The sequence below is a fragment of the Rosa chinensis genome, chromosome 4 (assembly GCF_002994745.2).
Source record: "Rosa chinensis cultivar Old Blush chromosome 4, RchiOBHm-V2, whole genome shotgun sequence".
Lineage (NCBI taxonomy): Eukaryota > Viridiplantae > Streptophyta > Magnoliopsida > Rosales > Rosaceae > Rosa > Rosa chinensis.
This window is the reverse complement of record NC_037091.1, coordinates 24,403,332-24,428,895: the sequence shown is the minus strand read 5'-3', so window position 1 is coordinate 24,428,895 and position 25,564 is coordinate 24,403,332. Positions and strand designations below refer to the sequence as shown.

At 35.9% G+C, this 25,564-nt stretch overlaps 1 protein-coding gene across 2 annotated transcripts; it reads left to right on the top strand.

Moving 5' to 3' along the window:
• The first annotated feature begins 333 nt into the window (after positions 1 to 333).
• LOC112196339 lies at positions 334 to 4,714 on the top strand. Of its 2 annotated transcripts, none has more exons than XM_024336652.2 (9): positions 334 to 644; positions 853 to 1,009; positions 1,120 to 1,206; positions 1,758 to 1,885; positions 2,884 to 2,980; positions 3,083 to 3,160; positions 3,242 to 3,467; positions 4,022 to 4,245; positions 4,380 to 4,714. In XM_024336652.2, exons 1-9 carry the CDS (start codon positions 382 to 384, stop codon positions 4,401 to 4,403), a joined length of 1,284 nt encoding a protein of 427 aa, XP_024192420.1. In that variant the 5' UTR covers positions 334 to 381; the 3' UTR covers positions 4,404 to 4,714. The 2 variants fall into 2 exon arrangements, with proteins under 2 accessions (XP_024192420.1, XP_040373586.1); XM_040517652.1 differs by having other exon boundaries at positions 342 to 397.
• Positions 4,715 to 25,564: the final 20,850 nt, after the last annotated feature.

Below are 25,564 nucleotides of genomic sequence, written 5' to 3'. Positions count from 1 at the left end.
ACCAAGAATAAATTGAGATTTAACTCCAATCAGCGTCAGTGGGATTCGAACCCCAATAAAGAGTTCCACACCTGAAAATTCTTACCAACTCTACCACATGTGATTTTTTTTTTTTTTTTTTAACGGAGAACTAAAATTACAAACGAAAACCATGATCACAACCAACGCCTAAACTATCCAGCAGAAAGACCGAGGAAACCGAGAGAGGAAGGGATCGATTCCAACTTTGAGTTTGTTGAAGTGTGTACTGTTAAGACAATAGGGCCCAAAATAACCTTTTTATTTTAATTTTAATTCAGCAGCTGTTAATCACTCTCTCCACTCTCTGTGTGACTCTGTGACTGTCATACAAAAAGTCAAGTACATATCTTATTTCATGCGATGGCAACTGCATTAGGAACTCTCTCTCTCTCATATAATTGTTTTCAAGTAATATCCATGAAGAATGTAGAAATGTGGAAATCAGTGAGAAGCATTGCGTTGCTTATGTCGCTGTCTCTGTTTCTGGGTTTGCTATTGACCATGCTCCATGTCTCTGATCTGCATAACCCACTCTCTAGATTCCGCAGCAATTTCTCCTTTTCCCCTCTTCTCTTCAATTCCAGTCACCACTTGCTTCACCCTTTTCGTGTCTCTCCTATCAGGTCCTTTATGACCCTTTTTACTCTCAATTACTTGTTCCATTTTATTTCATGCATTTTGATAGCACCCACAAACATCCCATATTGAAATTCAGTTTTGTATTTGAAGTTGGTTTCCCGTGGGTAAATTATGTTGATGCACATTCTTAATATGCATGTAATTTAGAATTATTTCATTAACAAAAACACATAATGCTCGAAATTTATGCAGAAAGTTGGATAGAATATTTGCAGAAACCTTAATGTCTGCTCCCCCAAGAATAAATATGAGGAAGGACCGTTTTCTCGAGGGGCCTGTGTTACAGGAATATACATTTGCTGCAAATTCTGTTCCTTTCAATAGCTGTCATGCTTCTACCATTGTTGAGGTGAAAATGTTTAAAAACTATGAGAGAGTTGTTAGTTCTTTGAGATTATTGAGTCTTTTACATTTACCGTATAAGTTGGCTAGACCAGTCATTGTTTGTTGTTTTCGTAGGTCGATAAAGATCATTTTTTGGTTGCCTATTTTGGAGGGTCATCAGAGGGAGCACCTGATGTGAAAATTTGGTTGCAGACTTGCAAGGTAACCCATCTTTGTAATCCATTGGATGGCAATAACTTAGTCTGTATCCTTAATTCCAATTACTCTGGATGGCAATAACACACGTGTGTGCCTGTGTACATGTGAATCTGTATTCTGCTTATGTACATTGAGTATCCAATTTGGTACCATGACTTTTGTAATTGCCAAATATTACACATTTCTGTGAAATTGTAAGGGAACTCTCTCAGTGTTAAACCTTAAACCTAATACATAGGGGTTGCTTTTGGAAAAATAAATTCTATATAGTGCGTGAAAACATATACTCTGTACAGATCCAGATTGACATAAAAATAAATTTACAGAATTCATGGATTTGCTTTCATTCTAAGAAAGTTATCTCATCTACTGTTCTCCACATTTTTGCTTGTTGACTTGTATATGTATCTTTTCTTTGGATATAAAGTATTAAATGGACTACAACTGAAGTTTATTATTTTTTCGTAGTAGATTTGTTCTTATACTCTTGATAAGGTCCTCACTGAACTTTTATGTTTTTTCTTAACACTGAGAGTATATATTTTTCTGGGCAGAATGGCTATTGGCAGCCGCCTATCATTGCTGATGAACAACCAGATGTTCCAATGTGGAACCCCGTGTTATTCAAACTTCCATCAGAGGAGCTGCTGTTGTTCTATAAAATAGGACAAGAGGTTCAAAAGTAAATTTGTCCTGAAAGTTTGCAATCAAGTTTTACCATAATCTTCCATTTTGTTTGATGTTTTTTTGGTATCTCTGTACAAGTAGTATGTTCATAAGTTCCTAACTATTTTGTACTATTTGAATTTCACATAGCTAATATCACCCAAAACAAAAAGGAAGAGTAATGAGAGCTTTCTGCATGATTTGAAATCATTTTCATGGCATCTATATTAATTACAAAAGAAAATTCCTTCATGTTGGGCAAAACTAGATTAGCAGGCCAAATCTCTTTGGATCAAATCCTAACTCTTAGGTTGTAGGTGGTGTTATACTTATGGCAAGTCAACTAGCTGGACCAAACTAGATTGCTTTTTGTTTGAAACAGGATATGGATATAAGAGTTTTCAATTTTTTTGCATATTAAATCCAATTTTTAATTTTATGGTTGGTGGGGGTGGGGGTGGTGAAGCACACAATCTATCTGACACAGAAAAGATCGAGTGAAAACCTTATGCTACAAAGGCTATAACTTATAACCAAACTGGGCAGCAAATTATGAACTGCCTCCCCCTAATATATGTATCCACTATCTATTACTTGATTTTCTTGAGCTGAAGGATTCTTTTTATTTTTATTTTTTATTCTAAGTTTCTACTTAAACATTGATGATTTCCCGTTGGACTTTTGTGCTTAGCTATAGTTCATTTTCATATGGTCTCTTTCCATGATATCCTTCAAAATTCTGAATTAGAAGATTTTTGCCTGTGTATCCATGGTACGTATACTTGCCTTCATGGAAATGTAACTGTTAACTTTTTCTTGTCTAGTTAGATGAATCCCAGAATGGAGCTTTTCTTTATCAATAATAGTTAATAACCAACTTAAGTAATGAAGTAATTATGTTTTATTGGTTTATGATTATGCTCCTTAAGATTTTTCCCCTAGATGTCTTTACAATTTTTATTTCTTTTGTATTATTTTTTGGCTTCTGCTGACTTTCTGTTTGATTAATCGAAGATGGAGTGGATGCTTGAAGAGGTCATATGATAAAGGTGTTACCTGGACAGAAAGAGAACAACTTCCTCCTGGTATATTAGGACCAATAAAGAATAAGGTATTACTGGAGTTCATATGTTAGAGTTTGGTACATGTGATCAAAAGTGAATCGTGGTTGATACTAAAAGACAACACTATTCGCTATTTTGCTATTACTCAGCCTATCCTGCTGGAAAATGGAGTTTTGCTCTGTGGATCCTCCGTTGAAAGTTGGAACTCTTGGGGGGCATGGGTGGAGGTTGTTACAGAACTCAGTTAGGTAGAGTGGTTACATCTTCCTGAATTTTGGTTGGTTAGCTGACATTATATGATTCAACAGGTCGCAACGGATTCTCTTAGGTCTTGGAGAAAGTATGGTCCTATTTACATTGAAAATGAAACTCTTAGTGTGATTCAACCAGTTCCTTACCAGACTGCAAAAGGGACCTTGCGCCTTTTAATGCGATCCTTTGATCACATTGGTAGAGTTTGTATCTCAGAATCCCACGATGGTGGCCAAAACTGGGAATATGCAAAACCTACTGATCTCCCCAATCCAAACTCAGGTTGGTTGAGTTTGGTTCGTTATCAATTCTTACATTTTTGAAGGTATTATATTAACATTGAAAATGCATAATGTGTTCAACTGGAAATAGAAAATGGAGTGCATTTTGTTCAGAATGGAGTTTTATTGTAGCGTCAGGTCTGCAGTTGGTAAATTAATCAATTTGATTACATTGTTGTTAGTTGCTATAGTATTTTCTGTTTATTTGAAATCAAACTTGTTAGAGAAAATCACTCTCCTATATTTATTTCCTCTCCACAATCAAAATTGATTGTGTAACCTCTCCACAAGCAAAACTGATTGTGTAACCTCTCCACAATCAAAACTGATTGTGTAACTGTAGATTAGTTTTGAATATTTGTATTTATAGCATTGAATTCTGTTGGTAACAGTAGAGCAGATCTTAGCTATATAATTGTACAATTGTAAACATACATATCAATGAAAATCATATTCAACAAAACTAAATGAGTGCATGTAACGTACATCGGCTAAATAAATCTGGTCTTTCGATTCTGATATTCAATCTTGCTTACTCAAATTTCACCCAATTAGGTATTGATGGTGTAAAGCTAAGAGATGGCTCTATTTTACTTGCATATAATACAATCTCAAGGGGTGTACTTAAAGTTGCGCTCTCCGATGATGATGGGGACTCATGGCATGATGCCGTGACATTGGAGGAGGATTTGGACATGGAGTTCTCATATCCAGCTGTTATTCAAGCTAGTGATGGGTGTGTTCACATAACTTACACTTATAATAGGACGCAAGTTAAGGTACTTGTTCGATATCTCATGTGTTAAGAGTCATTAAAGGAGATTCTTATATTCTCTTTCTACCATTCAATAGCTTAATCTGATGTTCGTCTCTCCATAGGACATCTAATTTCTCATGCCTTTTCTCCTCGCAGCATGTTGTCCTTAAACCAAATTGATGCAGTGGATGAGGACAAAGGGAACAAGAATACAGGTCTCTCTATTGTGGCACAATATTTCAGCAGAGTATCTACATCCCCGGACCATAATTTGTAATACACTTCATCAATTTGAGTTTGCTGAAATATGATTTTTATTTTGTGCAGCCAAGATTAATGTATAACTCGGGAACCTTATGATTAATTTCTGTCGAGTGAATATTCAGGTACAAAAGAAACCTACTGAAGTTTCAGTTATTCGTTGTGTATGGGCCTATTCGGTTAATGGGCCAAGTTGTTGAAATCCATCACGACTTGTTATCCATCAGCAACTTGGGCCTTACTAGTAGATCCGCATTCACAAAAGTTGGTATACCAAGTGGGTTCTGTGAAAGCACCAATACTCCTGATCTAGCAATATCCATTATATTTCGGTACATCGGAGAGCCAGAAGGCTTTGGTTTTTAGCAATATAGTTGGTTAGTAAGCATTGTTAACTATACTCTGCTAAAAGCTATGGAACGAAGTCTGCGGCACAGGCCAACTCTCCGCAGTCAGGGGCAAGTGTTCCTTTCAGTCAAGCTAGTAAACCCCTTAGAACTCTTCAAAGGGCATTGTCATAACTAATCCCTAACCTCTTTAGTTGTCCTGAAACGTCTGTATTATTAGGACAAAAGATCTTTTTACTGTTTGGTTTTCCTCTAGGCTAATGTAAGGGATGGTCAGATATTGATTGCATTGTTGCTGGTTAAAAGAGTTACCGGGTTCGCTGGTTTTGCTTCCGTACCGCGATCCGGATCGCACGACCCAGAACGCAATACGGTCGCGATCCAGATCGTTGGTAGAAGCGTTCCCAATATAATGATTCAATCGTACAGTTTCGATTATTCTCCTTCACTTCTCAATATCTCAATTAAACAAGGTTAGAAAGGAAACTGAATTGCCCTTAGTGGAAGACTCATCAATAGCCTTTTACTTTTTGAGGCTTAGGGCTCAGACTCCTGGAGAAAGGTTGGGATAGTATGAAAGAAAGAAAAATATGCGAGAGAAGTTGTAATTATGTACAAATAGAAGTTTTGGTATTGTGGGAACTGGGAAGATATAGTTTCCCTATTCTGTCTTTTTTAATTATTATTTATTTACAATAATCATTATATAAATATATTAAATAATCCATAAATTTATTGGTAAGTTCAAGTTTATAAATAATATATGTATATAATTATCGTACCGCGTATTATAAGTGCTGGCGTACCGCGTACCCGTATTGCGTTCCCGTACCTTAGCGACCCGCAATCCAGGTAACACTGGTTAAACCTGGATCACATCTTTGTTCACTGTCATCATAGTCTCTTTGCCAGCTTGCGTGGATCATATTGAATGCCGTAGGTGATTAGTACCTTCATTTCACACCCATCTTGTCAGCCATTCTCCTCTCCTCTCCTCTCCATTAAGTTTCTTTTCACTTGCATCACGACTCTCAAATTCAATGTACTTAACAGAAAGAAACGAACTTCCCAACTAAAAAGAAATGTGACATGGTAAAAGATGCAGGTGGTCGTTTTTATAGGGATAGCTATTAAATTAACGGTTTGACAGCATAATACATTTGCGAATATCTCTCTTATAATTACCGAGCATGGAATTTAAATTTTTTGGCTGTATATTGAATGGCACCTGGTGTGCATGTGTTACAGGAGTAGAGCGCTTATTTTCGCATCTGCAGTAAGAGCTTGCTTATTAAGTTATTATCATTTGTGGGTTTTTAAAGCTCTAAACAAACCATATCCTCTATAGATCCATTACAAAATTGCTGATATAAAAAAGTTGCGACCCTTTTGGTCAAGGAAATTTTCTCGCATACAGGATTAAAAGAGAAGATATCATCTAGGGTGTCAAATAGTATTTAAAAATGGAAATGGGATATTCACTACTTAAAACCCTTTTGAGCTAGGAAATTTTCCCCATAAAAATAAAAATAAAAATAAAAATAGAGGCTAAGCTATGTCATCCACACTATTTCTGGTGGTGGTATAGATTTAATTCCACCAAGAGAAAAGAGAGATTTATTTCTCCAAGAGGGATACAATGTAAGTGAACGCGTATAGAGCACCATCCCCTTCCCCATAATTCACACCTGTAGTTTCTGTTCCCAAATCATTATAATCTGAAAACCCTCAATAAAAAATGAGGTCATATCCCCCAAATGGAACACAGACTGAAACTCGGCGCCAATTTCGGGAGTTCTTTGCATGTTAATAGAAAATGCACATTCACTTTTGGCATTCAATATCTAGAGGATAACATTTTCCGACCCATTTATTGTGGAAAATTAAAAGGAGTTGAATTCCAGGATCAGTAGGAGACAGAAGAAGAAGTAGTCAAAAGACCCATATCGTATTGTACAAGCATCAATGCATCCGCAAATTTCCTTTTTCGAACAAGCTAGGGTTTTATCATCATGGTGAAAGAAGCAAAGTCTTCACAGACTGTACTGTTCTAATTTATTCCCTCCTCTCGTTGTTTTCACAGTGGGCTTTGAAAAGATCTAGTCGACCTTGACATGAGTGCGTGCTCTTTCTCTCTTGTGTTTCTGGAACGCGTTTAAGTTTTTGTGTAAGTCAGCTTTTTGTCCACTGTCTCTCCGGGCGCGTGTTCGAGCTTTATAGTGAATTGCCTCCATCACCTTTACCATCTCTCTCTCTCTCTCTGAACTGCATGCATATATAACAGAGAAATCTAAGTGCTGGATTTCTTGGTCTGGAGGAGAGAGGACTCAGAGGAGGGAGGGTACGTACTTGTGTAGGCTATATCGGAGTGGGTTCTGTGTGTATTAGCAGCTTTTGAGTAGGCATTATGCATGGTGGGGGCTTTTGACAACTTTATGAGGCTAGGGGTGCTTTGTCTTTACAGTGTTTGTTTTTACCTTTGTAATGCCCTGAGAATCAGAATCTTTCGGGGCTTTGGACGAATTCTTCGCCAGAATTCATTCAAAAAAAAAGGAGATGCCTCTTTTGGAGACAAAAGAAAAGAGAAATTTTTGGTTCTTGCGAGCTGGCCAATAGGTTGTAGTTGGACGCTTGGACTCGCTAAGGTTTGTGATTTTAGGTAAAACCCTACACACTAACTGATTATTTGTCCATAAGTTTAAACTAAGTACATATTATTTTTAAATGAGAGATTGATGTCACTAAACCAAATAATTGCGGGTTCAAACATTTCTATTTTAACATAGATTTTTTAATTCTTAAAAATTAAAAAAAAAAACTTAAGAAAAACAAAGAAACATGTATATTCTTGGATTTTTTTTTTTTAATATTTTTATTGGGTTATTATCACAAATGGTACTTGAACTTATCCTCTATTTTATCGATGATACCTGAACGAAAACCAGTACCCGAACTTTTCGATTTCATTTTAAATGGTACCTAAGGCCATATTCGGTCACTATTCCGTCCAAAAAGCCAAATCTAAAAAAAAGAAAAAAGGTTCAAGGCAAGTGTATTACCAATAAATCATCACTACATATGATCGCAACCATTGAAATCATAAAAAATCATCACTATGACCGCCTCACATGCCGTTTTTAGTCGGAATAGTGACTAGAGGTGGCTCTAGGTACTATTTAAAATGAAATCGAAAAGTTCGGGTACTGGTTGTGATTAAAATTGAAGTTCAGGTATCATCGATAAGATTGAGGTATAGTTCAGATACCATTTGTGATAATAATCTTTTTTTATTTAAGAGAATAAAATATAGCATTTAAAGGTGATTAAAGGACACGATCTATTGAAGTTATATAATACATCAATGCAACCATCCTCTCCAACTGGTTTTTTGCTTTTGTCTTATATATTTCGAAGGCTTCTAGGGCTTGAAATTTTTCTAAGATAAGAAAAAACTGACAGTATCTAGAGAAATCATCAATGAAGGTGATGAATTGGTGATTTCCACATATGGTTGTGTGTTTGAAAGGGCACACATATGTCTCTATGAATGATTTTTAGAATTTGTTGTCTCCTGATAGCTATTTTCTTTCCCGTGTTTGGCAATTTTCCTGTAAAGCTTTCTACACATATCTAGATTTAAAAAAATGTATTCATTAAATATTTTATTTTTAACCAGAAACTATAGCCTCTCTTTTGAGAAAAGGCGTAGCTTCAGATGCCACAGGCTAGGTAACCACAATTTTCATTGAATTTAGTTCCTTGAACACCATTAACAATGTTATTTCTTGATATGCCATCATTTTCAACAAGCAAAAATTCATGCTGAGAAACTGATCAATTAATTTTTAAATAATTTCATAGAGACATGAGAACAATTCCATATGAAATTTCTTGATATTTTTTTATTCCATTTGCGTCATTCAATAAACTAAAACCAATTCTACTCAAAAGAGAAATAGAAAGCTTCTTTTCATAATAGGAACATATATAAAAACATCATCCAAAATTAGACATCTTCCTAACACATCACTTCGCCCTCTTCTTTGTGAACCACTGCAAGCAATTGACAATGAGCAAAGCTGAGCCACAATCTAAGCACCAACTATGAGGTTCTACATTTATAAGGTTAACCTCTAAGGAAAAGGTAGAAATAAGAATCAAGGAATTACCTACCCTTCTTGCCTAGCCAATCTTTGTAACTGGGTAGTTTTTCTTCATGTGATTAGTTAAACTTGAAAGGCTTGTTGGCTTTTGGTGCTTTAGCAGATGTCGAGGGTTTGGTGATGGTTTCGGGAGCTTTCAGCTTCTTCTTCTTTTTCTTCCTTCTGTATCCCTATTTGGGGAACAAGGAAGCAAAGAAGAAACGTGCATGGAAAGCCTCTGGGAGCAAAGTAGAAACGTGGAAGGTCTCTGGGAGCAAAGAATAAGAAGCCTCCCAAAAGTAAGAGAATGCAGCTATGGAACATCTAACGTTGACTTACCCTGCAAGTTCTTTCTAAGAGTAATTAACGAGAAAATTAATTAGTTTATTTTGTTTTTAGTGTCTATGCGGTGTTTAAACATTAAATTAAGGAGATTTCTGGAGCACCACAACTGAGTGCATTGATGAAGGAAATCTCACCTAAAGTTTGATTTTGTGTTGCTTAGTCAATCTGTAAGCTTACTGATCGAAACAAGTGAGCTTTGATGTTGAATGAGTGGTACTGTTATATGTACAATGTGTTTCTTACCTACTTAACAGATTATTACCAATGGAAACGTATGTGAGTGCTGTTTTGGCTTGAGTTTTTGAATGAATGATATGAATCATTACAAAAAAATAAAATAGGCCAAATAAAGTTTATTTTATATTCTATGTTTTCTAAATCTTATATAATTAAGTCAATTCTTGAGAGAATGTTTAAATTTTTGAAGTACCATATATGCCTTCACATAATATAAATATTAATAAACAAATATTTTTTTTTTGAATCAATCAATCAATGATTGTCATATATAATCATCACAAGCTAGAATATGCCATTACATACCCTTTCGCTGTCATTTAAGGGCATAGACAGACAAGAAGATAGTGATAGTATCCACAGTGGTACATAGAAATAGACTATCTCATTATATAATCAAATATGTAGAGGTAGCGAGGATCCTCCATTAGTATTACGCAGGAGGCGCTAGAGATCTAGGTTTCTAATACAAGGAACTTTATTGTAATTAGACAAAAAGCTAAAGACATAGAGTTGGACCAAGGGCAAAAGCCCTAGCCCAAAATCATCCAGCCCAAGAAGGCAGCCTAAGAAAAGAGGTCCAAACTCAAGGCCCAAAAGGATTGCCTTGACTTAAGCCCACACTCCATCTTCCTCACCCAATGGCCACATGCACAGTTTCGATGTAGTTCTGCTGGTCCCCGTCGCCGCGACCCAACGTCATCCCTACCCATGCCGCCGCCCCGCCTAAATCGAGCCGCGCTGCTACACACTAGCTTCACTGCTAAGCCATGCCCTCCGATCCAGCACCTCGCACCGCCACCGAGTATCTCCGAATCGTCGGTCTTGGAGGTCCCTCGACGAGGCGCACCCTCCTGTACAAACCACCACCGCGCTCAAGACGTCGTCCGGTGCTCGTCGCCAAAACCATCCATACCAAAGTCCGAGCCAAACCCTTCTCCAAGAAGCTCCCATGCCTCTAGTATTCAATTTCCCTTCCGACAGCAGCCTCTAGTATGTCATTTAATAATTCAGAATAGAGTTAGGTCAAGTGAGTAGATTTTGAGTTCCCAATAGAAACACTCTTTTTCTAACTTCAATTAACCGGCTCATCATTCTTCTCTTTTCGTGACACTCTTAATTCAGCTCGATCGTTAATAATATTTAATGATAATTATCTAACGTAATTAGAAGCATTATCATCAAAAACTATAATCTCCCTCTCATTCAACCGCTAGAATTTAATGTGCTGCAGTGAAAAATTTATGTTCAAACATGGAGCTTTACCTTGCATTCAACTTTGAATCGAGTTTACCCCAAGAACAGGTGCATAAAATAATGTCTATATATATGTTGTCACGTTCGACCTCCATTCTGTATTGGTTGTTCGATGCAACCAGCTAGCATTAGATATCCATGCGTACATATCTGGGATTTGGGGATTTTAAGTCTATCGGGATTTGCTTTGCAAATCTTTATAAGAGGTACAGATATGTGTACTTTCATCATGTATGTCATTGTAAACACCTCTTTCATAGTTTCATGGTTGACCTGCACTTGATTTTTAATTTATTGATCAAGTGAATCTAAATCTTCTTATGGCCTACTAATAATTTATGGAATGGGAATCAAAATATATATAGAAAATCATGCAAAATTTATAGCTAGCTAGCTCAGGATGTGATTAATCAACCAAAAAGATATGTGCTGAACCTTATAATAATAATGCCTCCATTGGTCGGTTGTAGTTGCAACTTGGAAGACAAAAATGTTCATCAGTACTCTTAAATAATCTAGATCTAATAGTGAAAATATTATTTTTAAGTTTGAGTTGTTATTTTTAACAATTGGATCTAGATATAAAGACAGACGAGCATAATTTTCTTGTTCAATTATTGAGCAGGTGAATATTTTTGTCTTCCAAATTGTAACTGCAAACTTGGTATTTGAACAATGCTACAAATTCATAGAAATAAAAATTTTGGTTTGTAAAAGTACCAAACGACACATCAATATAAGAATTCAATATTTCACAAACATTTCGTAAATCTTTGTAATATGCACTCTAACCAGCAACGTACACTCTCTTTTTACATGTTAGGAAACCACATTTTCAGTGGTATAGCTAGAAGTTTCATTTAGAATATTCAAAAATAATTGACTAATCACCCTAGGCTGGCTATGCCCTTGCACATATTGATTGATAAATTACAATTTACAAAAGAATTGGGCTCTCTTAGGACCACTCAAAGAAGATATAAGAAAGTGTGACGAAGAGAGAAAAATGATTTTTCATATATAAACAAACACACGCTAAACAACTTTAAAGATTTTCGATTACCTTGTTTATTTATATATAGAATTAATTTCAGTTTACCCCCCTGAGGTTTGGGGGTGTCATCATTTCACCCCCTGTACTTTCAATTTTGAATTTTTACCCCCTAAACTTTCCAATTTCAATCAACCATGTCCAATGTCTACTATTCCGTCCAAATTGGACTTTAAGTTTGACTTTTGAGGACTAAAATGGTCATTTCAACATAAAAAATTTAAAAAAATAATTTATTTATATAATTTTTTTTTTCTGTTTCTTCATTTTTTTTTAATTTTTATTTTATTTATTTATTTTGTTTTCAACCTATACACCACAAGTTATAATAAGTTTATAAAAACAAAAAAATACTCTACGTGGTTGAAAGCCGCTCGCTAGTCTATGATATTTGTGATATATCTTTGATAAAGTGAAGAATTTTAGGATATATCCCCAATAAAGTGAAGAAATATTTGTAAAAAATAATTTTACACTTTATCTGTAAATAAATATCTGTATATCCCCAATAACGTGAAGAAATATCTGTGTAAAATCATTTTTGGTCTACGATATTTGTGATATATCTCCAATAAATTGAAGAATTTTATGATATATCCCCAATAAAGTGAAGAAATATCTATAAAAAATGATTTTACACTTTATCTATAAATATCTGTATATCCCCAATAAAGTGAAGAAATATCTGTGTAAAATTATTTTTTACAGATAAAGTGTAAAATTATTTTTTACAGATATTTCTTCACTTTATTGGGGATATATCCTAAATTCTTCAATTTATTGGAGATATGTCACAAATATCGTAGACCAGCGAGCGGCTTTCAACTACCTAGAGTATTTTTTTGTTTTCATAAACCTATTATAACTTGTGGTGTATATGTTGAAGACAAAATAAAAAAAATAATAATAAATAAATAAATAAAACTAAGAAACAGAAAAAACAAAAAAAAAAAAAACAAAAAACAATATGAAGAAACAAAAAAAAAAAAAAAGCGAAGAAACCGAAAAAAAAAACTAAAAAACAGAAAAAAAATAAATTTTTTTTTTATTTTTTTATGTTGAAATGACCATTTTAGCCTTCAAAAGTCAAACTTAACGTCCAATTTGGACGGAATAGTAAAAATTGGACACGGCTGATTGAAATTGGAAAGTTTAGGGGGTAAAAATTCAAAATTGAAAGTGCAGGGGGTGAAATGATGACACCCCCAAACTTCAGGGGGGTAAACTGAAATTAATCCTTATATATATCATTCAGAAACAAAGATATATAGGTTTGTCTTCCACCTAGATGATAGGCTTCCTTCACATGCTGGCAAAGATGGTGATTCTATTATAGAGAGGAAATAGCAATGGTATACAAAGTTGTAGTTTACATGACCGTACAAGGTCAATATTAGAGTGATACTTGCGTTGGAAATCAACTTCTTCATAGTGTTGAAGCTACAGTTAGTCAGACCAGAAACGTTCATGGTAAGTGACACACATTAACAGTTTGAGTACGTTACACACTTATTCAGTGACTAAAAAGTAAAGGCAACAAAGAAAATAAAACACCAAAATAGTTTGGATCCCATCGTCCTAATATTCTACCAATAAATTAAGTAGCTTAAGAACTCTTGATTGTATGACAGCATTAACAAAGCAAAAGGAGTACCACCAATGAGATCAATGTACGTAGATTGGGTAGTAGCTTCTCTCAAGCTTCTTCTTTAGTTCAATACGAGCTTGTTGGCCTAGTTCCAGTTCTAAGAATGACAAGATGAGTGCGGTGGATCTTTTTTCCCACATCTTATTCCAGTCTGAGCAATAAGACGTGCAAGCTGCTATTGCTCTTCAGTTCCATAATTCTAATCCCTGATGATAGGACCCTTTTGTAAGTTTCTACTTATGCTATAACTAGTGGAGTAGGTGCTGTTGCTTACGAGTGATTCTTTCTATCGTACCCTTTCGTATGTGTTTTTTTTTTTTTTTTTCTTCCCTAATATGATGAAATTTTTGTTTAAAAAAAAAAACCAAAAAAAAAAAAAAAGAGTTCTTGAGGGGACGGAGGGGTTATCCACTAATTTTATTTTTAATCAACATAGGCCCATTTAAGCATCTTAAAGACTTGACGAAGTGGTGTTAGCTCAGTGGTTAGAGCACCCACTACCTATGTACAAAGTCATGGGTTCGAGTCACCATGGGGACAGGAGTGAAACCCTTTGTTCATCTTTTAAAAATAAAAATAAATAAATAAATAAATAAAAGCATCTCAAAGACTTGTCTTAACTTTTAAATGCAGGAGTGAAACCCTTTGTTCCTGCCCCCGTTCGAGTCATCATGGGGACATGAGTGAAACTCTTTGTTCCTCTTTTAAAAAATAAAAATAAATAAATAAAAGCATCTTAAAGACTCGTTTTAACTTTTAAATGCACATTTTAAAAACCAACTTTATGGTTTTGATTGGCTCCCATAGCATGATCTATTGATTAATGTCTCACGTAGGCATCTCTTCCTTTTGCAATATATCCAAAAGGATCAGTCATTCTTTGAAAAGCTTTTGTTAATTTCTTCCTACAAAAGTTGAATGCTTATGTGTAAAGTAGAAGAGATTAGTGCATCACAAAACCAAATTTCCACACCATTAGTGGAGAAAAGTAGCTTTCCATCCCTCTTTTGATTTTTTATTGTTAGTAACAACTAAGGATTCCAAAAAACTTCCCAAAAACCAAAAAGGAAGTAGATGCCCATGTTTCTGAAAATTGTTTATGAGGTGGGGATTTAGCATCTTTCATATTAGTATCGTCTAACCAAATTGAAGAAGTCTCTTGCCTCCTATTGAGACCTTTTACTCTTCTTATAGTCCTGCAGAGAGTCAGAGACTACCACGACTCTAACACAAGAGATATCAACATTGCAAGACTTCACGACTCTTTTTCCTTCTAATGTTGATGTGAGTCATGCATTCACATAAGAATTACCTAATTTCTAATGATGATGAACTTGGGTCGTTAATCTTCTAGTTGTGTATATACTTTTTTTTTGGATACATTAGTGGGGATAGTACAAGTGAGAAAGGGGCACCGATGGTCATCCTTGAATTTGATAAAGAAAAAAAAATTCACATATCTTTTGCTTGATTGGTGCTTGTCCTGCCGTTGGAATTTAGTTCTCATGAAAAAGTAAGGCCACTTTCCCTTTATTCTAAACTAAAAAGGTGATGGAAAAAAGGAGGGGAGCTTCAAAGTCTTGCTTGCTTTGAGTGCAAGAAGCTACCATAAACTTTTTAGAAGGGAGGATTCTCAATTCACAATTCTTCCAGCTGTGATGATTTGTTGTGTTTGCTTCAAGTTTGACCTTTGGTGACATGATTATCATATACCTGTAAGAAAAAAGAGAAAAACTTAGTGGAGTTTTCCTTGCACTAGTTAAAAGAGTATGGGGCCTTTTGTCTCATAATACTCTATCAATTAGCCTTTCGGGAAAAACTTTGATCAATGGATTGTCATCAATTGATTGATTAACAGTTCTGCATTTGTGAGAAATGGGTGTAATCAAATCATTAAATGAGTCATGCAATTATTAAGTTCTTAATTAACAAGTCTGATGAACACTCTGATAACACGACACGACTCTAACACAATAGAAGTGTTCTAAGCTTGAAAGATCTTTACACTTGGGGTCATTGGTCGACCGATCTACCAATCCTTAGTTGGAAGAGAAAAAGGAAAAGTTTATTTTGCATTATGGTTCGTCTATTATTGGTGGGGGTGAGAAGGGATTGTAAAGGCATAGAGTTGTAGTGGGAAGAGCCTTTTCCCCTATGAAGGAACCGACTATAAAGGAACACCTTTTGATAATGATGCCGAGGCAAAATTATCTAGAAAAACAAAAGGTGGGGAAAGGAAGTTTTAAATTCAAACTAGGGAAGAAGTAGGACGATGGAAAGTGATCATCCAAGGAGAGCTACCTAATGCTCTAAAAGTCGGGAAAAGTGTTCAAGAGTGTGACGAGGTTCATCTATAGTCTTTTTGAAGTGGAGGAAATTATTATGCTATCATGCTTAAGTTTTGCATATGCTATGGCTAGAGACAAAGCAAGTATGTATTTTTCAAGATAACTAGTACTGAAATATTGGGATATGATCCTTTTAGGCCGAATAGACATAGGTTTTTATTATTTTTGTGGAGACATAAAGCCAGACGTATGTAACATCAAAATATGAAGAGCAAACCCTAGATCACACAAAAAGTACCCTTAAATTGCCACAACTATAAGGTTTGACTAAGCACACCCACCAACGACCAAGAATGACTAATCTAAAAAGATATTGCACTTTTTTTTTTTTTGGAATTTTTAAGAACAGTACATGAACTAAGGTGGCCAACATTTATATAACCCAACATAAGTATATGAGCTTTGAAACCCGACCTACTTTGTGTACACGCCGTCACTAACACCGTTAGTGGGTATGAAACTTGGCATATTTTGAAGGGTAAATCTGTCTCTTCAAGTATGATGAAGGAAAAATAAATAAATAAATAAAAGGTCCTAAATAAAATCTTGTGAATGCAACACCACCGATTACTATGCACACCCAAAATTTATCTCTACACCCCTCCTCCACCATTGCCACCAGTATCGCAGTACCTAGTTGAAAACTTGAACGCCTTCAGCCTCTCCTCTGACTTGAAACCAAACCCAGAAGAGCAAAAAATAAAATAAAGCAGAGTCTATTGATTGTTGATTAAATCAATTCCTTTGATTTCATTGATTATTGATAAACAATCAATTCTAACCAAAATGTCTACCTCTTCACTCAATTTAGCCCTCTTTCTGAAATTAAGGATTAGCTCTTCTCAGATGGCTTCCATGGCCTCCTCCTACTGCTGCTACATGCAGCAGCATGATTCGAGTCAGGGTCCCAAGCCAAGACTCAATTTTTTCCCCTAATGCGACTCCAGATTCATCGAGGAGATCCAGACCTTAACCCAATCTCCTCATAGTCATCCATTTTCTGGCCGACGCGATGTTCCTCGACAACTCACCGATTTCGCAGAGCCAAAAGTTGAGGCGGAGCAAGAGGAGCACACTAATATCCAAACCCGAGCCAAGGTTGTAGTGGAGTGATAATTCACTCGCTCTGATTCAGCAAAGGAATGAGAGAGAGAGAGAGAGAGAGAGAGAGAGAGAGAGAGAGGGAGAGAGAGAGGGGAATGAGAGAGATAAAAATACTATATTACCCCTTGAAAAATAAATAATGGTATAGGTGTTAACAGAGAAGATAACGGCATGTATGAAAGGTGGGTCGGGTTTCAAAGCTCATGTACTTATGTTGGGTTATATAAATGTTAGCCACCTTAATTCGGAGTGGCCTTAAGTTCATGTACTGTTCTTAAAAATTTCCCTTTTTTTTTTTATGCGAAAAGACTAATAAAAGATGGAAGCCCTTTGGGCAACCAGAGTTTACAAAATCAAACAAAAGGGCTTTAGCGGCATTGCTTGGAACCAAGTTAGTCCAAGATTGTCCATCATAAGAGTTATGCCCTAAATTTGCAATAGCATCTGCTACAAAGTTTGCTTGCCTAAAAACATGTCTAAATGTGATAGAAGAGAACATTGCACCAAGCTTCCGAGTGTCTTGAACAACCTTGATTAATCTCCAGGGTGGTTCATGATACTAGTAACAGTATCAATAACAAGTTTTGAGTCTCCTTCCACTTGGACATTTGTGAAGCCTTTCTCTCAAGCATTTACAAGGCTATCTCTGAGGGTTGTTGCTTCCGCTACTGGAACAGTTGTGTTTCCAAACCCTTTGCCTACTACAAAGAGAGGGTTACCACAAGGATCTCATATGATAAAACCTCCTGCAACAGAGTTCCTATGACCAAAACCATCAAAGTTTATGTTGACGTAATTACTAAGAGGAGATTATCACAATATAGTGGTGGAGTGGTTTTGCAAAGTATCTCCTCCAGTAATTGGTTTTGCCCTTGCTATGTCATTCTAGATTGTAGTAGATGCTGCCACTATAGCATTGGGAACACTAACAGTTCCCCTAAATACAATTTCATTTCTTGCTTTCCAAATCTGCCAGTAGAGAATTAGTAGTTTAACAAAGGTATTACTTTCATAAGGCTACTTAGACCATCTCCAATGGAGTAGTCAAATCCAAGTAGAGGCCTCTAACTGTAGTAAAAGACATATGAAATCACTCCAACCCATATGCCAAATCTGATGTGGAAATGACCTCTTCACTTGGGCTGTCAAATTTGACAAAAGCAAACCCAAATGTCATTTATTATTTTATGGGTTAAATATTGTTTACTCTCTAAACTTTTACCCAAAAAACACTTCAGTCTATGTCCTTCTAATTTCACACGTTTACTCCTTGTACTCTCAATTTTGGACCAATAGGTCTATTTCGTTATTCTCCGTCCAAAATTTCCGTCAAGTCGATGATGTGGCAATCCTTATGCGTTAAAATGTCTATTTTACCCTTTTTCTTTCTTTCTTTCTTGTTGTTCATCTCTTTTTTTTCCTCTGCTCAATGAGAACGAACTCCTCTCGCTTTCTGCTACAATATTCATGAGACCAACACCGACACCTCCAAGGCCAAACCAGACCCATCGTATGGCTGGGGATCTTCCAAATCTCTCATAGCTTCTTCTTCAGGTTACTCTCACTTCTTCTTCTCTAAATGGGACGATTTGGGTTTCAAGGTGAATGGAGAGATCCAGGTCGGGGACGGAGGCGAAGCAGGTCGATACTGAGTCGACTCAATCGTTGACGATGGGATGATCTGGGTTCCGAGGCGGAGAGAGAGATCGAGATCTGGGACGAAGGCGAAGCAAGTCGGGTTCCGGTGGAGGTCACGAGTCCCAAAGCATGAGGGAGGTACTGCGGTGCAATTCTGGGTTTGCATTGGCTTTGCTGTGCAATTCAATTTAGGAGGACTCTGAACCGAGTTTGTGGTGATTTAGACTTAAGGTTTTTGATTTGTATTGGTTTTTGATGAATTGAGCAAGGAGTGTAGTGCGTTTGCTAGCAATGAAAAGAAGAAAATCAAGAAACCCAAAAAATTGAAATCTTGAAATTGAAGAACTGAAGAAGAAGCTCAGAATGGCGCATCAAATGTGCTTCGACTGACTCCATCGCTGGATTGAGTCGGAGTTCTCCGATAAAATCGTCTTCATCCACTGACTTTCTGATTCCGCTTTTTCGTTTGCCACAAACGTCATCATTCAGGTCTAAGTTCAATTCTTTACCCCTCTCTCTTTCATCCCTGTGCATTAAGTACCTGCAAAAGTTCATCGCTTTTTTATTTTGTTAAGAAAGTTGAATACTCAAATTACTTGGGTTTTTGCAATTGTCTAGTTCAAGTGGAAAAGCTGCTTCGTCTTCTCAATTCTTGCTCAAGTATCTACCCAGTCATCACCATGGATTGCTTGACAAAATTTGTGTAGTGATTTGGCTCAATTTGATTCTAGAAATGAATTAGCTTTTTATTTGTGTGGTAGAATAGCTCTAGTGTTTGATTAACTGAATTGCAGCTCATATATGAGATTGCTAATTTCAGTTGCTGATTCGTTTTCAGAAATTATTGTTTTTGTGGTGTAGTTTGTTGTATTTTCAATTAACATTGCCAAATTGGTGTGAGAAGTGGGGTTCATCGGAAGAAGAAGTGAAGAAGATTGAGGAGGTGAAGAATAAGAGAGAGCTGGAAGAAGAAGAAGATATAAAAAAAAAAAAAAAAAACAAAACAAAAAAAACAAAAACAAAAACTAAAATAAAAGGAAGTGAGGGTAGAATAGACATTTTGCGGCGACTTAAAGGAAATTTTGAACCGAGAGTAACGGAATGAACCTATTGGTCCAAAATTGAAAGTACAAGGAGTAAACATGTGAAATTAGAAGGACATGGATTGAAGTGTTTTTTGGGTAAAAGTTTAGGGAGTAAACAGTATTTAACCCTTATTTTATTATCTGTCTCTCTCTCGTTCTTCCTACCCAGACTGAAACTTTCAGATTCCTACTTGATAGGAGCATAAAGTGCAACATTTATAATGTCCAGACCCTATATTTTGCTAAGTTTTCCTTTAACTTGATCATATTAACTTAGTTAGTGATTTATAGGTACATTGTGTGTGTGAAGACACTTTAGGAGCTAAATGGAGTCTCAAAGTCCAGAAATGACTAAGACGAGGCACAAGTGGCGCAGAAATGAAGAGAAATGAAGAAGTAGAAGTTCTCACAATCCTACTAGGAAAAGGAATCCCAGTTAGAGTAGGAATCAGAAGTTGACTTGGATTCAAGCTCTTAAGTCGCGGAAATTAGGAGTTCTGCTAGAATCAGGAGTCCCAATTCGAGTTGGATAAGGAAACCTAGTGTCACAAGGAGTCTCTATTGAACAAGGATTGCTCAAGAAAGTTCTGGAACCTCCTTGAAGATTTCGGCCAAGAAGTCCTTATTGGACTAGGAAACATGTTGACATGTGGAGTCCTGATAAAACTAGGAGACTTGTGGAAACTAGGAGATGTCAAGGAAGGATCATGAAGATTCTAGAAGTATTCCCAACGTCATGTGCAAGAAGTGTGACCGTGAAATACAAAATAAACTCGAAAATTAGAATAAATATCGAGAGAAGAGTCCGAGTTGCATTCTACTCTGTTTTGTCATGAATTTGAGAAGATTCTAGATGCCATGTGCCATGCACACCTCATAGAATGCATATTGGATATGACTTGGATTTATGATGCAGGTTTGATGATGTCAAATTATTTTATTGGTCCAATGATGTGTCAACCAATCAGAAAATTCAAAGGAAGGCCTGGACCAATACAAATTTGGAGAACTCAAGTAGAAACAAATTGTGACACAAGGGAGGACATCTCATTATAAATACATGCTCTTTGAGAGGTCAAAAGCTACCATTCTCTCCATAATTTCGTATTCTCACTTGTTTGCTCTTTAGTTTCAGATTTTCACTCATCAAGGAAGCATTGTCGTGACCATCCTCCATCCTTGCCATGATCACCACCTTATGTCGCCACCTTACAGCTGCTTTGAATATTTGGGACGTAATCCAGGGTTGTTCATACCATCATCTTCATCTATTCTTCACGGTTTTGTTCCTTTGTAATTGAAAATTCTGCTTTTGATTTTTTTTTTTTTTTTGTAAACCGAAACTGTGAATTCATAATATGATTTTGGGGGCAATTTTGAAGCCCTATTCTATGTGATATTCGTGTTTATGTGTTCTTGATCTTTGCTATTTGCGATTTCATGAAAAGATAATCTTATTTTGTTTTTTTTTTAAATGTTTACATGTGTTTGTTCTGTCGTTCGAAACATTGAGTGATTGCATGTAATTGGAGCTAGTAATTAGGATTATGCTTTGTAACCTTAATTCGAATAAGTAGTAAAAGCTTTGGACAAGAGTCGAAATCAGATTGTTTATAATATTGAATTGACATGCTCTATGTACTTAGATTAGCATAATTATTAACCAAACTTTCACATGAACTTAATGATTCAAATCTGATTTTTACATGATTGTTTTGATTGTGTGATGCATTTTTTAAAATATATTGACTGAGTGCTTTGCAAAATCAATTGTGTAGAGGAAAGCAAAATAAGGGATATATTGTTTGCTTTTAACTTTGTTTCTTGGTTGATAACTTTTCATGGCAAGTAGTTTAGGATTAACGATGCATGTATTTTATGGAGCATGAATTGTAATGGATAAGTGATGCGGCTAAAATAGTCTCACAATTTAACCCTGCAAAATGTAGTTGTCAGCATAGGATAAGCAGGGATCGTTCAGTCGGGGGATTGTAGGGTACACCTACACAAAAAGGTCAATTAACAAATAAAAGAATAAAATGGGGGGTTTTGAAATTTGGTTCCTAATCTACTTAAAATAAAAACAAAAAAAATAAAACTATATACAATGATCTACTTCCCCAACCTAGACCAATACCACTCAAAAATTAGTAAGTGTAAAAACAGAAAATTCATTTCAACATGCTACAAAAATGTGCCCATCTTAAATGCCTAAATAAGAGTCCAAATGAAAAGCCTCAGCGGATCAATCCATTTATCTGATTCGTTCTAATGTAGGCTTGGATCGGAAAAGTCCTTACCAAGCCTAATACTACTAATTTTCGAAAACACTCAGCGTATTTCTCTTAACTAGTAGTATTATCTAACCCTCGAATCAACTCACACATGCAAATTAACCATTACACATAGAATTTAACACGTAATTTCCAGAATCGTTTAATCATTAAAGCATGATTTTTACCACTCATTAGAACTAATTACTACTTGTTTAACTCAGCGTCTTAACAAATAACAATTACTCTTGGCAAATTAAGCAAACACACAAGAACTCTCACCGTTATTCTAGCATGCAAACATATGAACCTAACTCTGAAAATTACCTAAACACGTAAAAGGGCACAAGATTGTAACATGCATCATAAAAGAATTCTCGAAATTAACTCAATAATAAACTGAAAATCTCAAAAATATTAATAAAAATATTCTGAAAATTTCATGTCTCCAATTACACAACTCGCAAATCCAAACACACAAAACCGAAACAAAAATTATAAGTAGAGTCATAGTTACACTTTGAAGCTTTCCTCAGCGGCTTAGCAACAAGGTGATGAACTTGTCTCTGCTATGGTGGTGGAGCGTCCTTGATTCAGCGCCTAAGAGCTTCGTAGATTGATTGATAGATGGTGGTCACGGTCTTGTAGGTGATGGAAGTTTGAGGAGTGAATTGGGCAGTCTTGGAATGGTTTTTTGGCCAGGAAGTGATAGGCAAGGAATTATCTTGGCTGGGAAGTGATGCCAATTTCTGTTCTGGACGTTGCCTATTTATAGGGGAGCATTGGTTGGCTTTTGTCGATCATACCCTTCATCATTGGACGGATGGGATTGCATCATAATTCCTTTAATTTCCCAACTGAAACATCTCCTTTAAGGCCTTAACTCCTCTCATAATGGGGCAATTCCTTTAATTTCCAAGCTGAAACATCTTTCTCCTTTATTCTCCAACTGAAAACATCTTTTACTTTATTTCCCTTCTTCATTGCTTGGTCAACCTGATTTAATAAAGGGCACAAAATTAAATTCTTTTAGAGAAAATAAAAGAAATTAAAACAATTTAATTTCAGAAAAATACACCCATAAATTCTCTCTTAAGGCCCACAGATTAGCATGACGGTGAGGAATCCTGATCCAGCTAGGATTCTTAATGAATTTTGCGTTTTCTGCCTATTTCACGCCAAACACTCTACAAGACTCTTAAAATGACTCAATGACTCAAAACACGAAACTTAAGGGAGAAACAAGGCTAAAATGGATCATATACTCAATAATATCGTCACACTTTTTGCTCCTATCAATAAGTTGTTTCCAAAGTTTTCATTCATTCATCTTTCAAATTAAAATCGTTTTATGGTTCTTTGTTTTCTGAAATTTTTTGTTAAAAAAACCCCCTTTGTTTGATCTTTGTTTTCGTGTTCTTGGTTGTTTGTTTTGTTTTAGGTTTTCTAGGAATTAAAATTGTAAAATTGTAATCTGATCTTGTGTTTTCAAAATAGTAAAAAGTGTTTTTGGTTTTAGTTTTGTGACGTTTTTGTTAAGTGTTATGTGTTAGAGTTAGTTTTGTGTAGTTAGTTTTTGTTTAGGATTTGTGTTTATTTCCATGTTTGATTTAGATTTCTAGTTCGTGTTAGTTTAGAATTTATTTTCTATTTGAATTTAGTTTCCTGCTTTGTATACAATTAGTCTTCCTTGTGTAAATAGGATTCCTAGTTTGACTGTGATTTGTATTCCTTATCTACTTTGGTTTAGGATTCCTAATCTGTGTCTAATTTCGATTCTATGTTTGACTAGGATTCTAGTTCTTGTAGTTTTCAAAATACTCTATAAATATACTTTTATTTTCGTTGCATATACTTGTAAATGTATTGTTGTTTTCGTGTTTTTATGTGAGTACCCTCATTCCCCGGTTTGAACGATCCATGCTTGCTCTATACTAACGTTTGACATTTTTCAGGGTTAAATTGTGTGTTTTCTTTGAGCTTATCAATTTTTGACGCCGTTGTCGGGGATTGAAAAATCCCTATAAAAATCACGCCATTTAAAGAGTTGAGTTTGGTAAGGAGTTATGAATCATAACGGACTAGATGAAGGATTCTTTTGTTAATACTTGTCACTTAACTTTTCTTTATCAAGTAGATGCACCTTAGTAGCACAGGGTATCTAGGCTAATTGGATACGAGAAGTACATTCAAGTGGGCCTTGAGCCCTGCCAAAATTGTTCCTCTACTACCTGGCTCTGTTGAAAAGAGTTACCAAATGACACATAAGGGAGACTCGTATTAAAACTGGAATCCTTGTGCCGCACGCCTAAACTTTGATTTACGATTTCTTATTGGAGTCAACTATTAAAATTGTAAAAATACATAAAAATTTCATTAGCTTTGTATATAATACTTGTGTGTCGTTTTTGGCTTGTATATACATTGGTCCACGTCATTATTATTTGTTAACTAACTTCATCTTATCCATCCATTTGCATATCAATGAATGTCTAGACCATCTGAACTACCCAAACCACAACCATCTCCATTACTTGTCATGAAGGAAAGAATTAAAAGACTTAAGAGAAATCAAGATCTAGACTTGTTTGATGTCACCATCCCATCCCCCATCCAATCTCGTGAGCTTCAGTTGGACAGTCAGGGAAACCATGTAGAGGATGAATCAGAAGCATCCAACTCTATATTTGATCAATCACCACAACCATCACTACCACTATCACCTCAAGCTTTACCTCCACCTCAACTAGCAATGGCTCTCACCATCAGACAACTTTCCACCTCTGCTACTTCACCAAGTGGCGTTCCTACTTGCATCACCTACCCTACTGCAGATGAGGGAGCAACAACTGATTTTGAGTTGAAGTCTGGACTACTTTATCGTCTTCCTAAATACCATGGACTCTCTATGGAAGATCTCAACCAGCATTTAATGGAGTTCCAGTTCATTTGCACTAGCATAAAGCCATAAGGGCAAGATGAGAATATTTTGAAGGTGAAGGTCTTTCCATTTTTGTTGGCTGACAAGGCAAAGCAATGGCTTTATGAGTTGCCAAGTGGACACATCACTTCTTGGGATGACATGAAGAAGGCGTTTTTAGAGAAATATTTCCCCATATCTCGTATTATCATGCTTAGGAAGAAGATAAGTGGGATCTAATAGGTTGCAGATTAGTCCTACGCTGACTACTATGAGAGGTTTAAGTCTCTTCTTGCTCAATACCCCCAGCATGGAATGTAGGAAGAGATTTCGCTCACTTGTTTTTATGATGGGCTTACTAATCTGGAATGTGATATGCTTGATGCTGCTTCTGGATGCTCCTTTGTTGACAAACTACCAAATGTGGAATGGCTCTGATTCAAAGTAGAGCTACAAATCAACAATAATATGGAGGTTCCAGAACCACCACACGTGAAAAGGTCCATGAGGTAAGTATTATTGCTCAATTGGAAGATAAAATTAACAAACTTACTTCTATTGTATCTCAGGCTGTTACCACTAAAGGACAAGTCATGGCGTGTGAAGTATGCTCAATGCAAGGACATATGACTGACCAATGCTCCCAACTAATGAAAAGTCGAGGATATGAAGGAGTTAACACCAT

Excerpts from the sequence above, each read along its gene's own strand:
- LOC112196339 (XM_024336652.2), top strand. The coding sequence starts at position 382 with ATGGCAACTGCATTAGGAACTCTCTCTCTCTCATATAATTGTTTTCAA. Across the intron at positions 645-852 it reads TTTCGTGTCTCTCCTATCAG|AAAGTTGGATAGAATATTTG; the intron begins GTCCTTTATGAC and ends AAATTTATGCAG. Across the intron at positions 4,246-4,379 it reads ATAATAGGACGCAAGTTAAG|CATGTTGTCCTTAAACCAAA; the intron begins GTACTTGTTCGA and ends TTCTCCTCGCAG.